Below are 13185 nucleotides of genomic sequence, written 5' to 3'. Positions count from 1 at the left end.
GGCTCCCGGCTACCCCAGACATCAGCGTCCCCATGCATCTGACAGATCAGGGCATGGTGTTCTGCTGCTGACTCAAGAGCGCTCGCACAGACCTTCGTCAAGCGGCGGGACTCCTCATGCGTTTCCACACCCGGCCTAGCACCATTGGCTAGCCGGGTTCCCTGGCTAATTGGTACGTAACCCTATGCTGCAACCGCAGGCCTTCGAGACCTTCGCGGGGAAATTCATCGTGTGAGATCGTCGTGACATTCCAGCATCGACGAACACTAGCGCGGTAGGGACCTGGGCTCGACCGTTTCTTGCGCCCCTCCACATCTGTCCTCCCCCATGGGACGCCCGATACCACCATGGATCTCCTACCAGAGGACAAGAAGTGAAAAGGAGCCAAGAACCCCACCTCTCCCTCGATCCTCGATCTTGAGCTTGCTCCTTGGAGTCGCGTGGTGATGGGCCAAAGGAAGATCTCCCGCGCTGGCCTTTCGATCCGTCATTTGCTCGTCTCGGCTCGTTCCTCGACCTAGTGTCTCAACTGCCGGAAGAAGAGGACACACAGAGACAGTTCTGTCAAGTCGCGCGGTGATCCTCGACAACAAGGACTGCGCCTCAGGCTAGGTGCGGCAGCCTCATCAACAACACCCCTCAGAGCAATAACAACCTCGAGTTCGACGTCAATATGGACCCGTCAGCAACAGCTGGTCCCGGTGGGCCGCCCGGCGGGGCGCCCGGCGGAGAGTTCGGAGGGCCGCCGGGTGGCGCCCCAGGAGGTCCCGGAGGCCCCGGAGGCCCTCCGGGCGGTGGGTTCGGTGGTCCTCCAGATCCCAGGTTCATTCCGGCACCCCCATCACCGGCCGCCGAAGCTATGGCATACACCTTCGTCAGGATCACCCTCACGTTGAACGTCATCTCGCTCCTTCTTTTCATCGCCCGCCTTGCCACGAGGTCATTCCCCGTGTTCCGGATGGCTTGGGATGACTACCTCATTATCGCCGCATGGGTAAGTTTCGTCCTCCATGAAAATAATACGGGGTGGATTTGAGCGCTGACACGGTTCTGGATGGGTAGGCATTCATGGTCAGCAACTCGGTTCTGCTCCTCCGGACGCTGCCCTACGCCTTCGGCGGCGACCCTTCGAAGTTCATGTTGGCCGACGTCATCGAGTCCAACCGGCTTGCCGTTATCTCGCTTCCGCTGTGGGCGTGGTGCATGGCCTTTATCAAGATGTCCATTTGCGCGATGCTTTTGCGCCTCCAGCAAACCGTCCTCTGGCGCCGCTTCCTGTGGGGCATGATTGTCGCCATCATCATTGTCAGCATTTACAACATGCTGTTCCAGGTCTTGCAGTGCATCCCGTTGGCGGCGGCCTGGGATCTCCTGGGCGTGATGACAGACGCCAAGTGCATCAGCAAGGAGGGCATCCGCATCAACCTCTACTGCATCTCAGCCTTCAACATCATCACCGATATCATCTCGGCCCTCATGCCCTTCACCTTCCTCAAGAAGGTCCAGATCCCTCTCCGCGAGCGCATCGTTATCGGCATGCTTATGGGTCTCGGTCTCTTCGCTGCTGTCGCCTCTACCCTTAAGGCCGTCTATTCGGCCACCTTCGGCACGGGCGGCGACTACAACCTGGAAGGTATTACCGTCGGCACCTGGACCGTCATCGAAGAGCAGATCGCCTTCATCGCCGCTTGCATCCCGTGCTTGCGCTCGCCCTTCCAGCGCCTGCTCGAGCGTGTCGGCATCCTCACGCCGCGCGGCACGACTGTCGGCGCCTCTGGCGCGGTCTCTGGCGGCAGTGGCTATGGCCGCATGACGGGCGCCAACGGAACCAACCTGCGCGGCGCCATCAGCATGCGCAGCATGAAGAGCACCGGCCACGGCAGCGGCGGCCAGAGCGAGGAGGATATCCTGGCCGCCCAGAAGGCCAAGAACGGCGAGATTTGGTGCACGACCGAGGTGAACGTGGAGGCTGGGGAAAATGGGCGGACGCCAGGTTCGCGCAGGAACAACACCACCTGGGCCGACGTGTAAGAGGGAAATATGGACATGGTCATTGGCGAGGGTGTGGTATAACTCTTTTAGCGTTGTTTTCGACTGCAGCGTTTTTTGAATTTCTGAGCCTCAAAAACCTCTCTCTCTTAACGACAATAGTGGCATCATTGGAAACTAGGTACCTAGGTATTTCATAGGATGTAATACTAGAGGGACGGGATTATGGGTCAACTTCGACTTGTTTCTTGTTTTGATGACTTGGCAGTCCCACATGCGGCTCTGTATCACCATCCAACTGCAACCTGACAAATCCTGTGGCACATGGCTTTGTTGATCCTGTTGCTACGGAGGATGTAGATCCAGTGGACCTCCGTCACACGGCCGTGTTCATTCTAGAACGATGTAGCAGTCCGCAGGATTCAGGATGCACATCATACTGTGGAGTCGATCCAACAGATCTCCGCTCCCCATGCTTCCTCCAGAGCTTCGATGATCCGGCGAGTGTGAAAGACTTCAAATCTCGCGATAGCTGGGTGATATGACATCCTCATCCTAAACTCCAAAATGCACAAAAGGAGCCCAGTCTGCCCATTCATCCTCCTCAACAAGTTGCATGTCTCGACCAGACTCTCCCCGGTCATCTCCATTCTGTGGTATCCTCTTGTCTCTCATGACCCTCAGGGCATGATGCAACGCCAGGGCAACAGAGTCGTCTGTCCAAGTTTTGTTCTTTTCCCACTCGCTCTGAATTGTTTGGTACGTGAGACTCGCAACCTCCTTGCAAACTGCATCTTGAACGTTCCAGAGCGTGCCCACGACGTGCCGGAATCCCGCAAGCTGGAAGGCGCTCGCGAGATGGATGCTTTCGTCTCTGGACTGTTCGTCTCGCATTCTGCCTGTCCCGCAAGCTGAGAGATATGCGAGGAAAGGAGCAGGTTGGCCAACACGGTAGGCTAGCTCCATGTTGAGCAGTTCTGCGATGGTTAAGGAATTCTCTTGGCGGTCGACGTCGTGGTTGTTGGGGTTATCTGGCGCTCGGAATATCAACGAGCTCTTCGACGCGTCGTCGGGAGCGGTGTACCCATGCCCCGCAAAGTGAAACCAATCGCATGTTCGCAGCTGTTCTGCAATGTCGTGTTTAACACAACTGGATGACTTGTCAAAGGCTTGCATGCCCATACTCTCGACGGCCGTCTTCGCGTTCTTTATTTCCTCCACCGCTGACATCAACGAAGGTAGGCCGGGTGTGTTCTCCACTGCCACTAAGAGTGCCCGTTGCTTCAAATCGTTGCCAGGGGAGGCTCCAGGACCGGAAGGCTCCAGGGAAGTTGGTCGTCCACGGGCATGTCTCAATGATCTCACAGATGAGGCGTAGGATGAGACCACGCGGTCGAGCACTGTTTCGCCTGAGTTCTTCTTATGGAGACCTGCGGCGTGAAGAGGAAAGACGGTCAACGGGCCAGTTGGAACCCACCAGATATGCGGCACTCGAACGTCACCATCCTGAACAATGGGCTGCATGGGCTTGGTGTATCCTAATGCCTCGAGGATGGGACGAGCCATAGCATCCCACAACCATTCCAAAGTCTCGTACATTCCCGCCTCACTCTCCCTGGACTTGATCGACTCGTATGTCAGATTGGGCAGGGGAACTTCGCGTATCTGGCCAGGCTCAATCAACAGCGCGTCACAACGGGGTGGTGATTTGCTGACGTTGATGACAACAATGGGACCACAATCTGCTGTATCACGGATCTCCTCCTCCGTCAGGGACCGCAGAAAGTCCCCAAATCCTGGAGTCTCCTGGATTTTGAGCAACAACTCGTCGAACTCCTGCTTTCGCCTCAGCTGGATATCGTCCTCAGGCACACGAAGTTGCCTCAGAACGTCCTGCAAGAGGGGGTTCTGGGAGTCTAAAGCTTGCGGGATGTCCACAAGGGATGTAGCCATTTCTAGTTCCCCTCGGAGCTTCGCAAGCCTTTCTGCCAATTCTGGCTTCAGACCTTGTAGACGCAGTGTGTCAACACGTAGCTGCTCAAGGGAGGCACCAAAGATGCCCCGACCCTTCTCAAGCAGGAGTAGCGCTTCCAGAGCCGAATTTCCGGCTTGAAATGCCGTTGCCGCAGCTTGTGACGCGAGGCCGGCCCAGTCTCTGAACAATGCGATCCGGTCTGAGGTGCTGAGTGAGCGAATGGATTTATGGAAGACAAAATCGATGGCGATTTTTGCGCACTCCCAGGCTTCCTCCCAGAGACCAGCTTTGATAGCGTAGCGTAGCAGGACAGAGGGAATGGTGTGCTCAAGGCCATGATAGAAATTGTTCTCGCGCATCACTGAGGTATAGCGTTGAAAGGCATCCCGCAAGGTTTGAGCGTCGCTTGGTCCATAACTTCCAATGATATGATGCATCAGGTACATGACCTCAACCAGAGCTTCACGTGGAGTGTGTCGAAACTCCACTGGAGCCTTCATCTCTCTGTATCGTTGAGAGTATACCGCCGCGTCCCGCACATTCTTGGGGTCCTTTGTGTGTATCGCGAGCATGCTCAGGGAGGTTGAGAGAGAGTCCAGTGCGTTGCCCAAGACATAGCTCACAGTCTCGGGGGTTGAGTGTGGTTTTCCCTGGAAATATTGCCATACTTGCACCAGGGTCCGGTAAATTCGGACGCATTCTTCTAAATCTGGGATGTTCTTCTTCCACATGAACTTTGTCGTGAGCAAGTATGCCAGTTGATCTAGGAGCTCTGCTTGCAAATATATTGCGTTACTAACGCCATGTATTTCCGCGAGCTCGTTTCGTGCAAGTGCAACGGCCTCTTCAAGGAGGTGTAAGTCTTTGGTCATCTCGGCTCTCGTCCCTGTGAGCTTTACGCCTTGTGCTACAGCCCAGTGCCAGTAATCGGACTCTGTCGTCGCCTCTTGAAGCAGCTTGCGTTGCCATTGCAGGGCTTCTTGAACATCCTTGTCAACCTTGTGTCGAGTGTACCGGTCATGGAGAGCGGTAATGAGGGAGATCATGGCGGATACTCGGTAGTCGTCAGATGGTGGGAGTTCGTCTGCCGTGCGCCGGATGTAGTGGATGAACTTGTCCAGGTCGTCTCGCATTCCCCCTAAGTTCCTTTTCCACATCATCATCTCCGAGAGCAGGTAAAGGTAGCGTCCCTTCAGCACTGGGTCTTCGACAGGCATGAGATCGACCGTCGTTTCACAATGCGTGATGGCTTCCACAAAATCCGCTAGGTTTCTAGATCGTGAGTTTGGGTGTTTGTATCTTTGCCAAATACAAGCCGCTGCCATGCGAAACGCTCGAGGTCGCAGGGGGTTGTCGGCCGGGATCAGCCTAACATCCGAAATCAGACATTTTGTTATCTCATCCAACCGGGCAGGATTGAGAACAAGGCAATATGCATCATGGACGAGTCGGCCAATGACCAACAACCGCTCCGTGCATTCAGGGTCTCTGGGTGACACCGGTTTCTGCGTGACCAAGTCTTTGAGCTTCACCGTCAAAACTCGAGCAGCCAATGTCTCGATGTTTCCATTATTTCCCAAGTAGTGGTATTGGGTCCTGAAAAGGTTTGCCAGAAGCAGCCAGCACATAATAGTGTCCAGATCCTCTCCTGTTGGTGCCGTGGCAAGTGCGAGCTTTGTGAACCGAATGGCCGCAGTCAACGCGGGAAGGCCGTGAGGGATCGGGCTGTTTCTCTTCCTAAAGGCTTGATGGCACAGAGCTGCAAGGCGATAGCAAACCCCATGTTCCGAGTTGTCGCCCTGAACTGAGTAAACATTGAAGTCGCCATTCGCCCAGGCACTTCGAGACCTCTCTTGCCTGGCCGTAGACACCATGTCAGGTTCGGGGAGATCGGGTTCGGATGTGATATCCAGAGGAGCAAAGTCCTGGGGATCCAGAACCACGGCAGATGCCTGTAAACTTTCCATTATGATAAATATCTTAACGCTGCCTTCTGGGTTAGTATGTGCACACTGCGTGCCTTGCCCGAAGGATGTATGTACCTGAATCTCGAGTATGCCCCTTCCTGAAGTCCCTTGAGGAGAACAGGCCTGGGAAGCTGGATAAGTTCTAAGCTATTCCAGTGAAAAGAAACAGATCAGAAGAGCAGACAAACTGGAAGACCCTCAGCCGAGGTGAAAGCCAACTAATGCACCTCTGTTGAGAACACGAGACCCGTGGCCTGTGGAGGTAGAAAGAGGGAGACTGCGTGAGGGGTTCAGCCCAGCATTGGACTGGCCTATCTTATGTCTGGTGCTCAGATGCCAGATGCAGCAATTCTTGGCAGGAGCCTTCTGGAACGCGAGGCTCTGCAGAGCTGATTTGACTTGCGTAATGTGAAGTTAATATGATCTGATACCTGACGGATCCGAATCTAAATTGCTGTCTGGATTACGTGTTGACAGGGCTGACATTGTTCCACCGTCTGACGTCGACACCGAGCAACCGGGCCCAGAGGCTGTCTACCCCAGAACGTGAATTCCTACAGGAATGTTACAATCTGGAATTCCTCCACAGCCCAGTTTTCTTGGACATCTTCCGTCCTGTCCCACGATCTCTCGACTTGTGGCAATTACACGAGAATATTGTCCCAGTTTAGGGAGTTCCATGGAGAGAAACAGAGATGGCTGGGACGCCACAATGACTTTCAGTATGTCCTCGCACTTGTTTCCACCCTTCTCCCTTATTTCAGGCGAGACCTGCATCATGAATCTGATGGGCTTCATGCTCGTGGGACTCCCATTCTTCCTGCCCAGGGGTATAACCTCTAAGTAAGGTGCTGCCCAGTGATTATCCACTTGTCACACTGGTCCGCAACCCAAGATCACGACGTAAGGCGAAAGTTGGATCAGGTTCGTGAACCTCAGGAACAGTTTGAAGCCGTGTGACACTTCTATCTGGGATCCAGGACCGTAGGACTTTCCCTGAAACTCCCACTCGACGTTATAAGATGACATGAAGGACTCAGGGGCCTCCGGATTCGAGTGAGCCTTGACGACTCGGTACCAACCAGGTGCTCGAGAGTGGTTGCTGCGCTAGTTATATCTGTGTTATCTGTCACTGAATGAAGATCGATGTCCACATCACCAGCCGCTGCTCTGATATGATGCCCGTTTTCGTTCTTGCTCGGACGGATGTCAAATGCTGCAGGGGTCTGCGGAGACTCTTTGACATAAAAAGAGCGGCTTTTCAAGGCCGTAGCCCATTGATCACATCCTGGGAGACTGTTATGGAGTTGGATCGGTAAGTCCTCGCGACAGTGCAAGGAAATAGGTTGGGCGATTAGTGACCATGCGTTGGCTGGTACTGTGATTGACGGGTCCATCGGCTCGAGGTCGGACGTCGCTGGCTTCGCATGCCGGATTGTGTGGACTGCTGGACGCGAGTGCGGTTGTTCCGGCAGAGAAACGCTCGTCCTAGCCAACGGAGAATGCAAGAGAAACTCGTCGCCCTCACCAAGACAATGGGCTTTGCTTGCCTGAAACTCAAGAGCCCCGTCCTTCCTCCGAACGGCCGGTATTAAGATGGCCATCTTCCCCGTTCTGGTTTGACGTGGAGGGCCGAAAAACGGCTGGTTGAGATTTCCCGCTTGCCAGGAGATTTGCCGACATTCTCCTTGGACGTGTGTTGTCGCAACGATGTAGATGAAAATATTCCACGATGCGCATGGTTGATCAGATATTCCCAGGATTTCTCGAGAGTTCCGCAGGCCGCAATGATGGCATACCGATCTGGGTTGAGGAATCAACTTGGCTTTGAGGAGGCGTCGCGATGGGCTCTCCCATTCCTGACTGGCGAACCTGGACTTGTGCATTCCTGGTTTGCAGAGAGGGACTCCGTCTCAGTCACACTGTCGGGTTCACCAGAGCGCAGCGGGGTGTCCACGGCTTCATCATCACGATAAACACTTCCGGAGAAACCGCAACCCAGTGACAGTGTAACCACCAAGCCGTTCTCAATCATCGCTTTCACCGGCTCTGCTAGTTCAAGACCTCGCAGATACACCTCCGTAGTTGAGCTCTCAGGAGAACTGCCAAGTCAAGATCGCCAGTCGCAAGGTTTCCAAACATTGGGTGTGCTTTTCGAGTGTCACCATGACCGGAGAAGTGCATATACATATAATCTCCAGCTTGTGCTTGTGCAGTAATCGGCTGGAATGCCGCTTCTATGTTAGCCCGCGTAGGTTTGAGTAGAGCTTTGTTGTTTGATCCTAGATTTGTTTGTTCCTTGGGATTTCCGGACGCGAGCCAGTGGACTTGGACAACGCTGCCAAGTACGTGCTCAAGATGCGTCTTGATATTGTAGACATCTCTTCAGCATCCTTTCAACGGGCTCACTTGGTAGTCGTCGATTCCAATTAATATGGCGTAGTGTGTCACTCTCATTGAAGCCCTCTCCATTAGAGAAGAAACTAAGAATTATAAGACTGCGCGATTGCAAGCAATCAAGTAGGGTCAAAAACACCAGGAAGAGGCAGGGAACAAGACATAATACTCATCTGCGGCTGGTTCCAAAGACAGCCGCGTTTTACAAAAGCTCAAGTGGTTACGAGCGGCTAAGTTTTAACCCTGTCACTCAGCGTTCCTAGTCGGCGAGTTCCAGATCCCATTCGTCCACTGCCCGACCGTTCATAACCGGCTCAAAATCCTCCCGGCACAGCGTCACCTTATAAGATCGCATGTCATTGCTGGCCTGGACCGTTTCAATGTAGTACGGTCCCTCACGATTTCCGCCACCGTAATAGTACACTTTCTGTCTGCACTTGAACCGCGGTTTCTGGGTTCATCGCTTGGTCAATGTCAGGTGATCTCGAATGCATCGCGCAGCAGAGGGGGCTGGCCTCAGACCACCACCGTCTGAGCCACAGTCCCGTCACCCATCATGAACTTGCCTTGTCCGGTTTTCGCACCATCGGGCGTGAATCACCATCATTGAATATAATAACTGGCCTATGACAGGGATATCAGGTGCTTTCCAATATGTCATGTTGTCTCGGATTTGGCTCACTGTTCGGTTGACGACATGTTCGTGTCGAAGTCGAGTGCTGTAGGGCGCAGAGTAATAGCCGTGCTGTATGCCTGATAGCACAGGAGCCTCCTAAAGAGTCTGGGTCGTCCTGCTGTTATTTAATAACGAAAGCATCACGCCACTGGGTCATCCATGGGACTATGTGCTTGCATGTGGACCAAGTTGACATCTCCATGCATACACCTCATGCAAGACTCAGTCATCGTGGGGAGGGAGGATGCTTTTGAGTCAACACGGGAATAAAATTGTTGAGAGGTCCAGGTTGAATCGGTACACACGCGCGTAATTGCGAGGACTAGATCATCAGATCCCCGATCCGTCGAAAAGGTGGTGCTGTTCTCAGACCTCAGACATTCGAACAGGAAATGGCAACCTCCATTCTCCCCACGCATGAAATCCCCAGAGGGACTTCCACGTTCTCGAGAGAAACACCAACGGAAGCACGGAACAAGAAGAGTGAGTTGACTACCTAACTATGTTTAATAATGCAAACCTGAAAGGCTGGACACACCACCTCTTTCCAGCTTCCTTCCCAATTGCCACCCCCTTGCTGACCCCCCATAACCATAGTTGAGGACTACAGACACGGATATCCTCGTTTCACCACCTTCCTGGCTGCACATGATCACTGGCTGATATCCAGGCGCTTTACTCGGCTTCATGCTCGTCTTCTTCTCTACAAACAGGACCAGTTGTGTCTGCTCGAAGAGCAGCTGGACAAGCTGGATGGAAATGAGAGGCGTGGGGGATAACTTGGCTCTATACGGCCTGACGGCAATCCTGGACGAAGACGGTTGCTTGCTGAACTAGAGGCAGCTCTCAAAGACTATGGTCAGTCTTCCCTAGCCTTACCTATCCTAACCTTTTACAACATCCCGAGAGTTATTGACCAGGAGCACTTTGTGCTTTAGACCAGTTTATCGAAAGGACACGCCGAATATTGGCATTGAAGCCTGCCCAGACCCGCGACATTGAGAACATAAGAAATTGGCTGAAAGGAAACCCCAATATCGAGGAGAAAGTGTTGGCATACCTCGAGAATTCCTGAGATCTAGTAACACTGGCAGCAACCGGGGACAAAGCTTGCTTGCAAGTTGAGTCGTGGCTGGAAAATGCCCTGTCTCGCTCAAAGACATGGTGCGGTCTTCGCAAGGTGAACTCATCAACTCTGGGACATTGCCGTTGACATTTACCAACTGGCTTCCATTAGAGCCGGTTCAATGAAGTCTCGAAAGATCCCAATGTCTTCATCTACACTGGGCCCTGGATTCGAGTCTTCTCAAGGGCTCTCATACTTCTCACCATCACACTCCTGCTGCTGGTTCCAGTCATCCTATGCAACATGATCGAGAATCTTTCTGTCCGCATCACAATCTACATTCTGTGCACTGTCATCTATCTGCTCGTCCTTGCCCTGCTCACAAAGTCACACACTTTGGAGTTGCTGCTTGCTGGGGTAACGTGAGTCAATCCCTCAACTCCGCTGATGGCATCGCTGGCTTGGGCTAATATCGTTTCATGTAGATATGCAACGGTCTTGATCGTTTTTGTTGCTGGAAGTAACCAAGTAACTGTACAGGTTGGTAATTGATCCGCAGACCAAGACACCCAAAAGACTACCGGGAACGGGACTGGGACACTCACATCGGACATGGAAACATTCAATAGCACAAGATGCGTGTGTATTTTGGGATTTTGTATACACTCTTTTACACAGACGAATGGTCTGGCCATGCGTGCATGATCATATCTTCTAACGGCTTGACCACGTGGTCATGGACAGCCTTTATACTCTTCGCTTGGTTGAGGTTCAGGTTGGCCTCGCCAAAGTTGCCTCGAGTACATCGGCTTGTGATATCATGAAGTACAAAGCCCGCTTCGTCGATCGTCCTTTTTTGCCATTGCCAGGCGGCAGTCAGTCGAGTGAATTGCTTCTCTTTGCCGCTTTCGTCACAATGATCCTTGTAGAACGGTAAGGATTCCAGAGTCTGCCCAAACCAAAGCTCCATTATGACGATCCCGAGTGCAAGTAATGCGCTAGAATGATCGACAGTCATCCCTTGGCGATCATGGGACGCTGAATCTGAGACTTTCCCCTTGAGATCTTTGTGGGAAGGCCCCTGACAGACAAAAAAGGGGCTGTCAATCATAATATCGCCGTGTTTGCGCTGGAAAAAGTAGACGTCCATCTTCCCCAGAGGAGACGGCATCCAAGGGGTCGGGTAAAGTTCAAGGACGGCATAGGCCAAGGTGAGCGCAATGGACATTCTTTGCCGCCGAGACAAACTTGGGTCGTTGGAGTTTGTGTCACCACCCGCTAGCACAGTCGCCAGGCTGACGACGCGGTAAACATCAAGTGAACTGAATGAGAATGATGCGTCGGTGTGGAAGATGTGGTAGCCTCCATGGCCATCATCGAGGTATCCTGTCAGCTGATGTTCATTCCCTCCTCGGATAACGCTACAGAGGTCGTTGATGGGAATGAGCTTTCCCTGACGCAACATTGCCTGGTGTTCACGATGAGGAGACTTTGGCACTGCTGTCTTGCTGTGTCCAGCACCAAAGCCTCCGCTTCCAAATGCAGTAATGACTCCGATATGCTCGAATCTGTGTTTGTCGAAACTGAAGCAGAAGAGCTTGTGCTAAATCGGGACCTCAAAGAAGCCGTGGAAGAAGAGGGCCGAGTGTCAGAGCCATTCCCTTCAACAATGGGTTCAGTGCCCGTGGTAGCGGATGGGAGCATGCGAGTGTTGAAGCTGTACCAGGCGTCTTCTTTGTCCAGCACTACCGGTGGCACCATCCAGGGGCGTTGGTGGAGGGGAAAAAGAACCTTCAAAATCCGACCCAGTGCTTCTGCACCTGAATGGCCGCGAGACCCTTGGTGTCTGGTCCCGATGACAAGCTTGAAGAAGTGTGGCGTGACGCAAGCACAAGAAAGCGAATTCATGATGGCTTGGTGAAGACTCGATGCTTGTTTCTTGACGCTCTGGAACGCTTCGTGTTGCTTAATGATGCTCCGGGATTGTCTTGCTGGAGACAGAGACTCAGCATCGCTGAAGAGTTTGCTCAGGCGATCGATCTGCCTCCCAAGGTCTTGGATTTGCTGCCGCCATTTCTTCTTGTGGATTACAAATTGCAGTTTAAGAAGTTGCCGCTTGAAACGACGACTCATCCCCGATGTCTCATGTTCCACATCAGAGAGTTCATCCTATTATTGCTGCCAGTCAGTTGTGGTTCCGAAACATGGCTTGGGCAGGCCGTTACTCACGACGCTGTCAAAGGTGCTCAGCCGCTTGGAGATGCTCGAGAGATTGTCGTGAATCTCCCGCATTGAGGCACGGTAGTTCTCGTACTCGCCGTCGCCGCTAAGCGTCTGCTGCAGTCTCTGAGCAAGTTTCGGGCTCTTCCATCGCCAATCTTGCGTGTTGTTCATCATCTCCTGAATCAAAAACTCTGGCTCTGTGCTAACAGAGCGCAGCATAGCCTCGATGTGTAGCCGGAAAATAATTTGTTCACGGTTGACCTCGTTAACCAGTTGAGCAAATTCGCGGCGGAAATGCGCGAAGTCTCGAGCACTGTCATAAGCGCCTTGGTAATGCTCGAGAACCCGGATGACCAGGGGAAAGACAGCCAACACAATCCCGGCAATCTCGATGCCAGACATTGAGGGAATGAATGGTGTCAAGTATTAAGTGGTATCCACAAAACTGAGCCTCGGTGCTAGCCTCCGTGGTCGCTGAGACGGGGATTGCCTGAGAATAGACGATGTGGCTCGGAGACAGTTCGCATAGGTAGAGAAGTGCCTTGGACGTTAACGTTATTCCTGGGGTCACTGAGAGCATTCTGTATTCAGGGAGAAACCGTATGTATGAGCCCTCTGATCAGAATGTCAGAGCATTATTATGGCACCCCGCCTCGCAGGAGGGCACCAATGGACGATCAAGCGCTTATGCACAAAGGGACGAAGAGCAGTGAGGCTGTGTCAGACAATGCTCTCCATTGTCCAATCGTTTCATCACCGTTAACGAGCATCTAGCAGAACACTCCATGGTGGACATTTGTTGGTGCTGGGACACTATTATCTGGGTGCGGGGTGCGATGGTTGCCTTGCGTTGTCTGACACCGCATACCGGTGTTTTAGGCGGGGTTAACGT

The 13185-nt window shown here is 53.0% G+C and overlaps 4 protein-coding genes across 4 annotated transcripts; 2 read left to right on the top strand and 2 right to left on the bottom strand.

Annotated features, from left to right (window-relative positions):
- Window positions 1–673: 673 nt before the first annotated feature.
- On the top strand, window positions 674–2031 carry VTJ04DRAFT_4249 (uncharacterized protein; the record flags this gene model as incomplete). Its single annotated transcript, XM_069362238.1, has 2 exons — window positions 674–994; window positions 1063–2031. The coding sequence occupies 2 exons, from the start codon at window positions 674–676 to the stop codon at window positions 2029–2031; spliced, it is 1290 nt and encodes a 429-aa protein (XP_069219205.1).
- A 513-nt stretch (window positions 2032–2544) lies between these two features.
- VTJ04DRAFT_4248 (uncharacterized protein) lies at window positions 2545–5181 on the bottom strand (the record flags this gene model as incomplete). Its single annotated transcript, XM_069362237.1, has 1 exon — window positions 2545–5181. One exon carries the CDS (start codon window positions 5179–5181, stop codon window positions 2545–2547), a length of 2637 nt encoding a protein of 878 aa, XP_069219204.1.
- A 4984-nt stretch (window positions 5182–10165) lies between these two features.
- On the top strand, window positions 10166–10496 carry VTJ04DRAFT_4247 (uncharacterized protein; the record flags this gene model as incomplete). The annotated part of the gene is made up of 2 exons (XM_069362236.1): window positions 10166–10168; window positions 10242–10496. The coding sequence occupies 2 exons, from the start codon at window positions 10166–10168 to the stop codon at window positions 10494–10496; spliced, it is 258 nt and encodes an 85-aa protein (XP_069219203.1).
- Window positions 10497–11863: 1367 nt separating this feature from the next.
- VTJ04DRAFT_4246 (uncharacterized protein) lies at window positions 11864–12695 on the bottom strand (the record flags this gene model as incomplete). The annotated part of the gene is made up of 3 exons (XM_069362235.1): window positions 11864–11916; window positions 11996–12239; window positions 12300–12695. The coding sequence occupies 3 exons, from the start codon at window positions 12693–12695 to the stop codon at window positions 11864–11866; spliced, it is 693 nt and encodes a 230-aa protein (XP_069219202.1).
- Window positions 12696–13185: the final 490 nt, after the last annotated feature.

This window comes from Mycothermus thermophilus (assembly GCF_041956435.1).
Source record: "Mycothermus thermophilus strain CBS 625.91 unplaced genomic scaffold VTJ04scaffold_3, whole genome shotgun sequence".
In the NCBI taxonomy this organism is placed as follows: domain Eukaryota; kingdom Fungi; phylum Ascomycota; class Sordariomycetes; order Sordariales; family Chaetomiaceae; genus Mycothermus; species Mycothermus thermophilus.
This window is presented reverse-complemented; position numbering and strand designations above follow the sequence as displayed.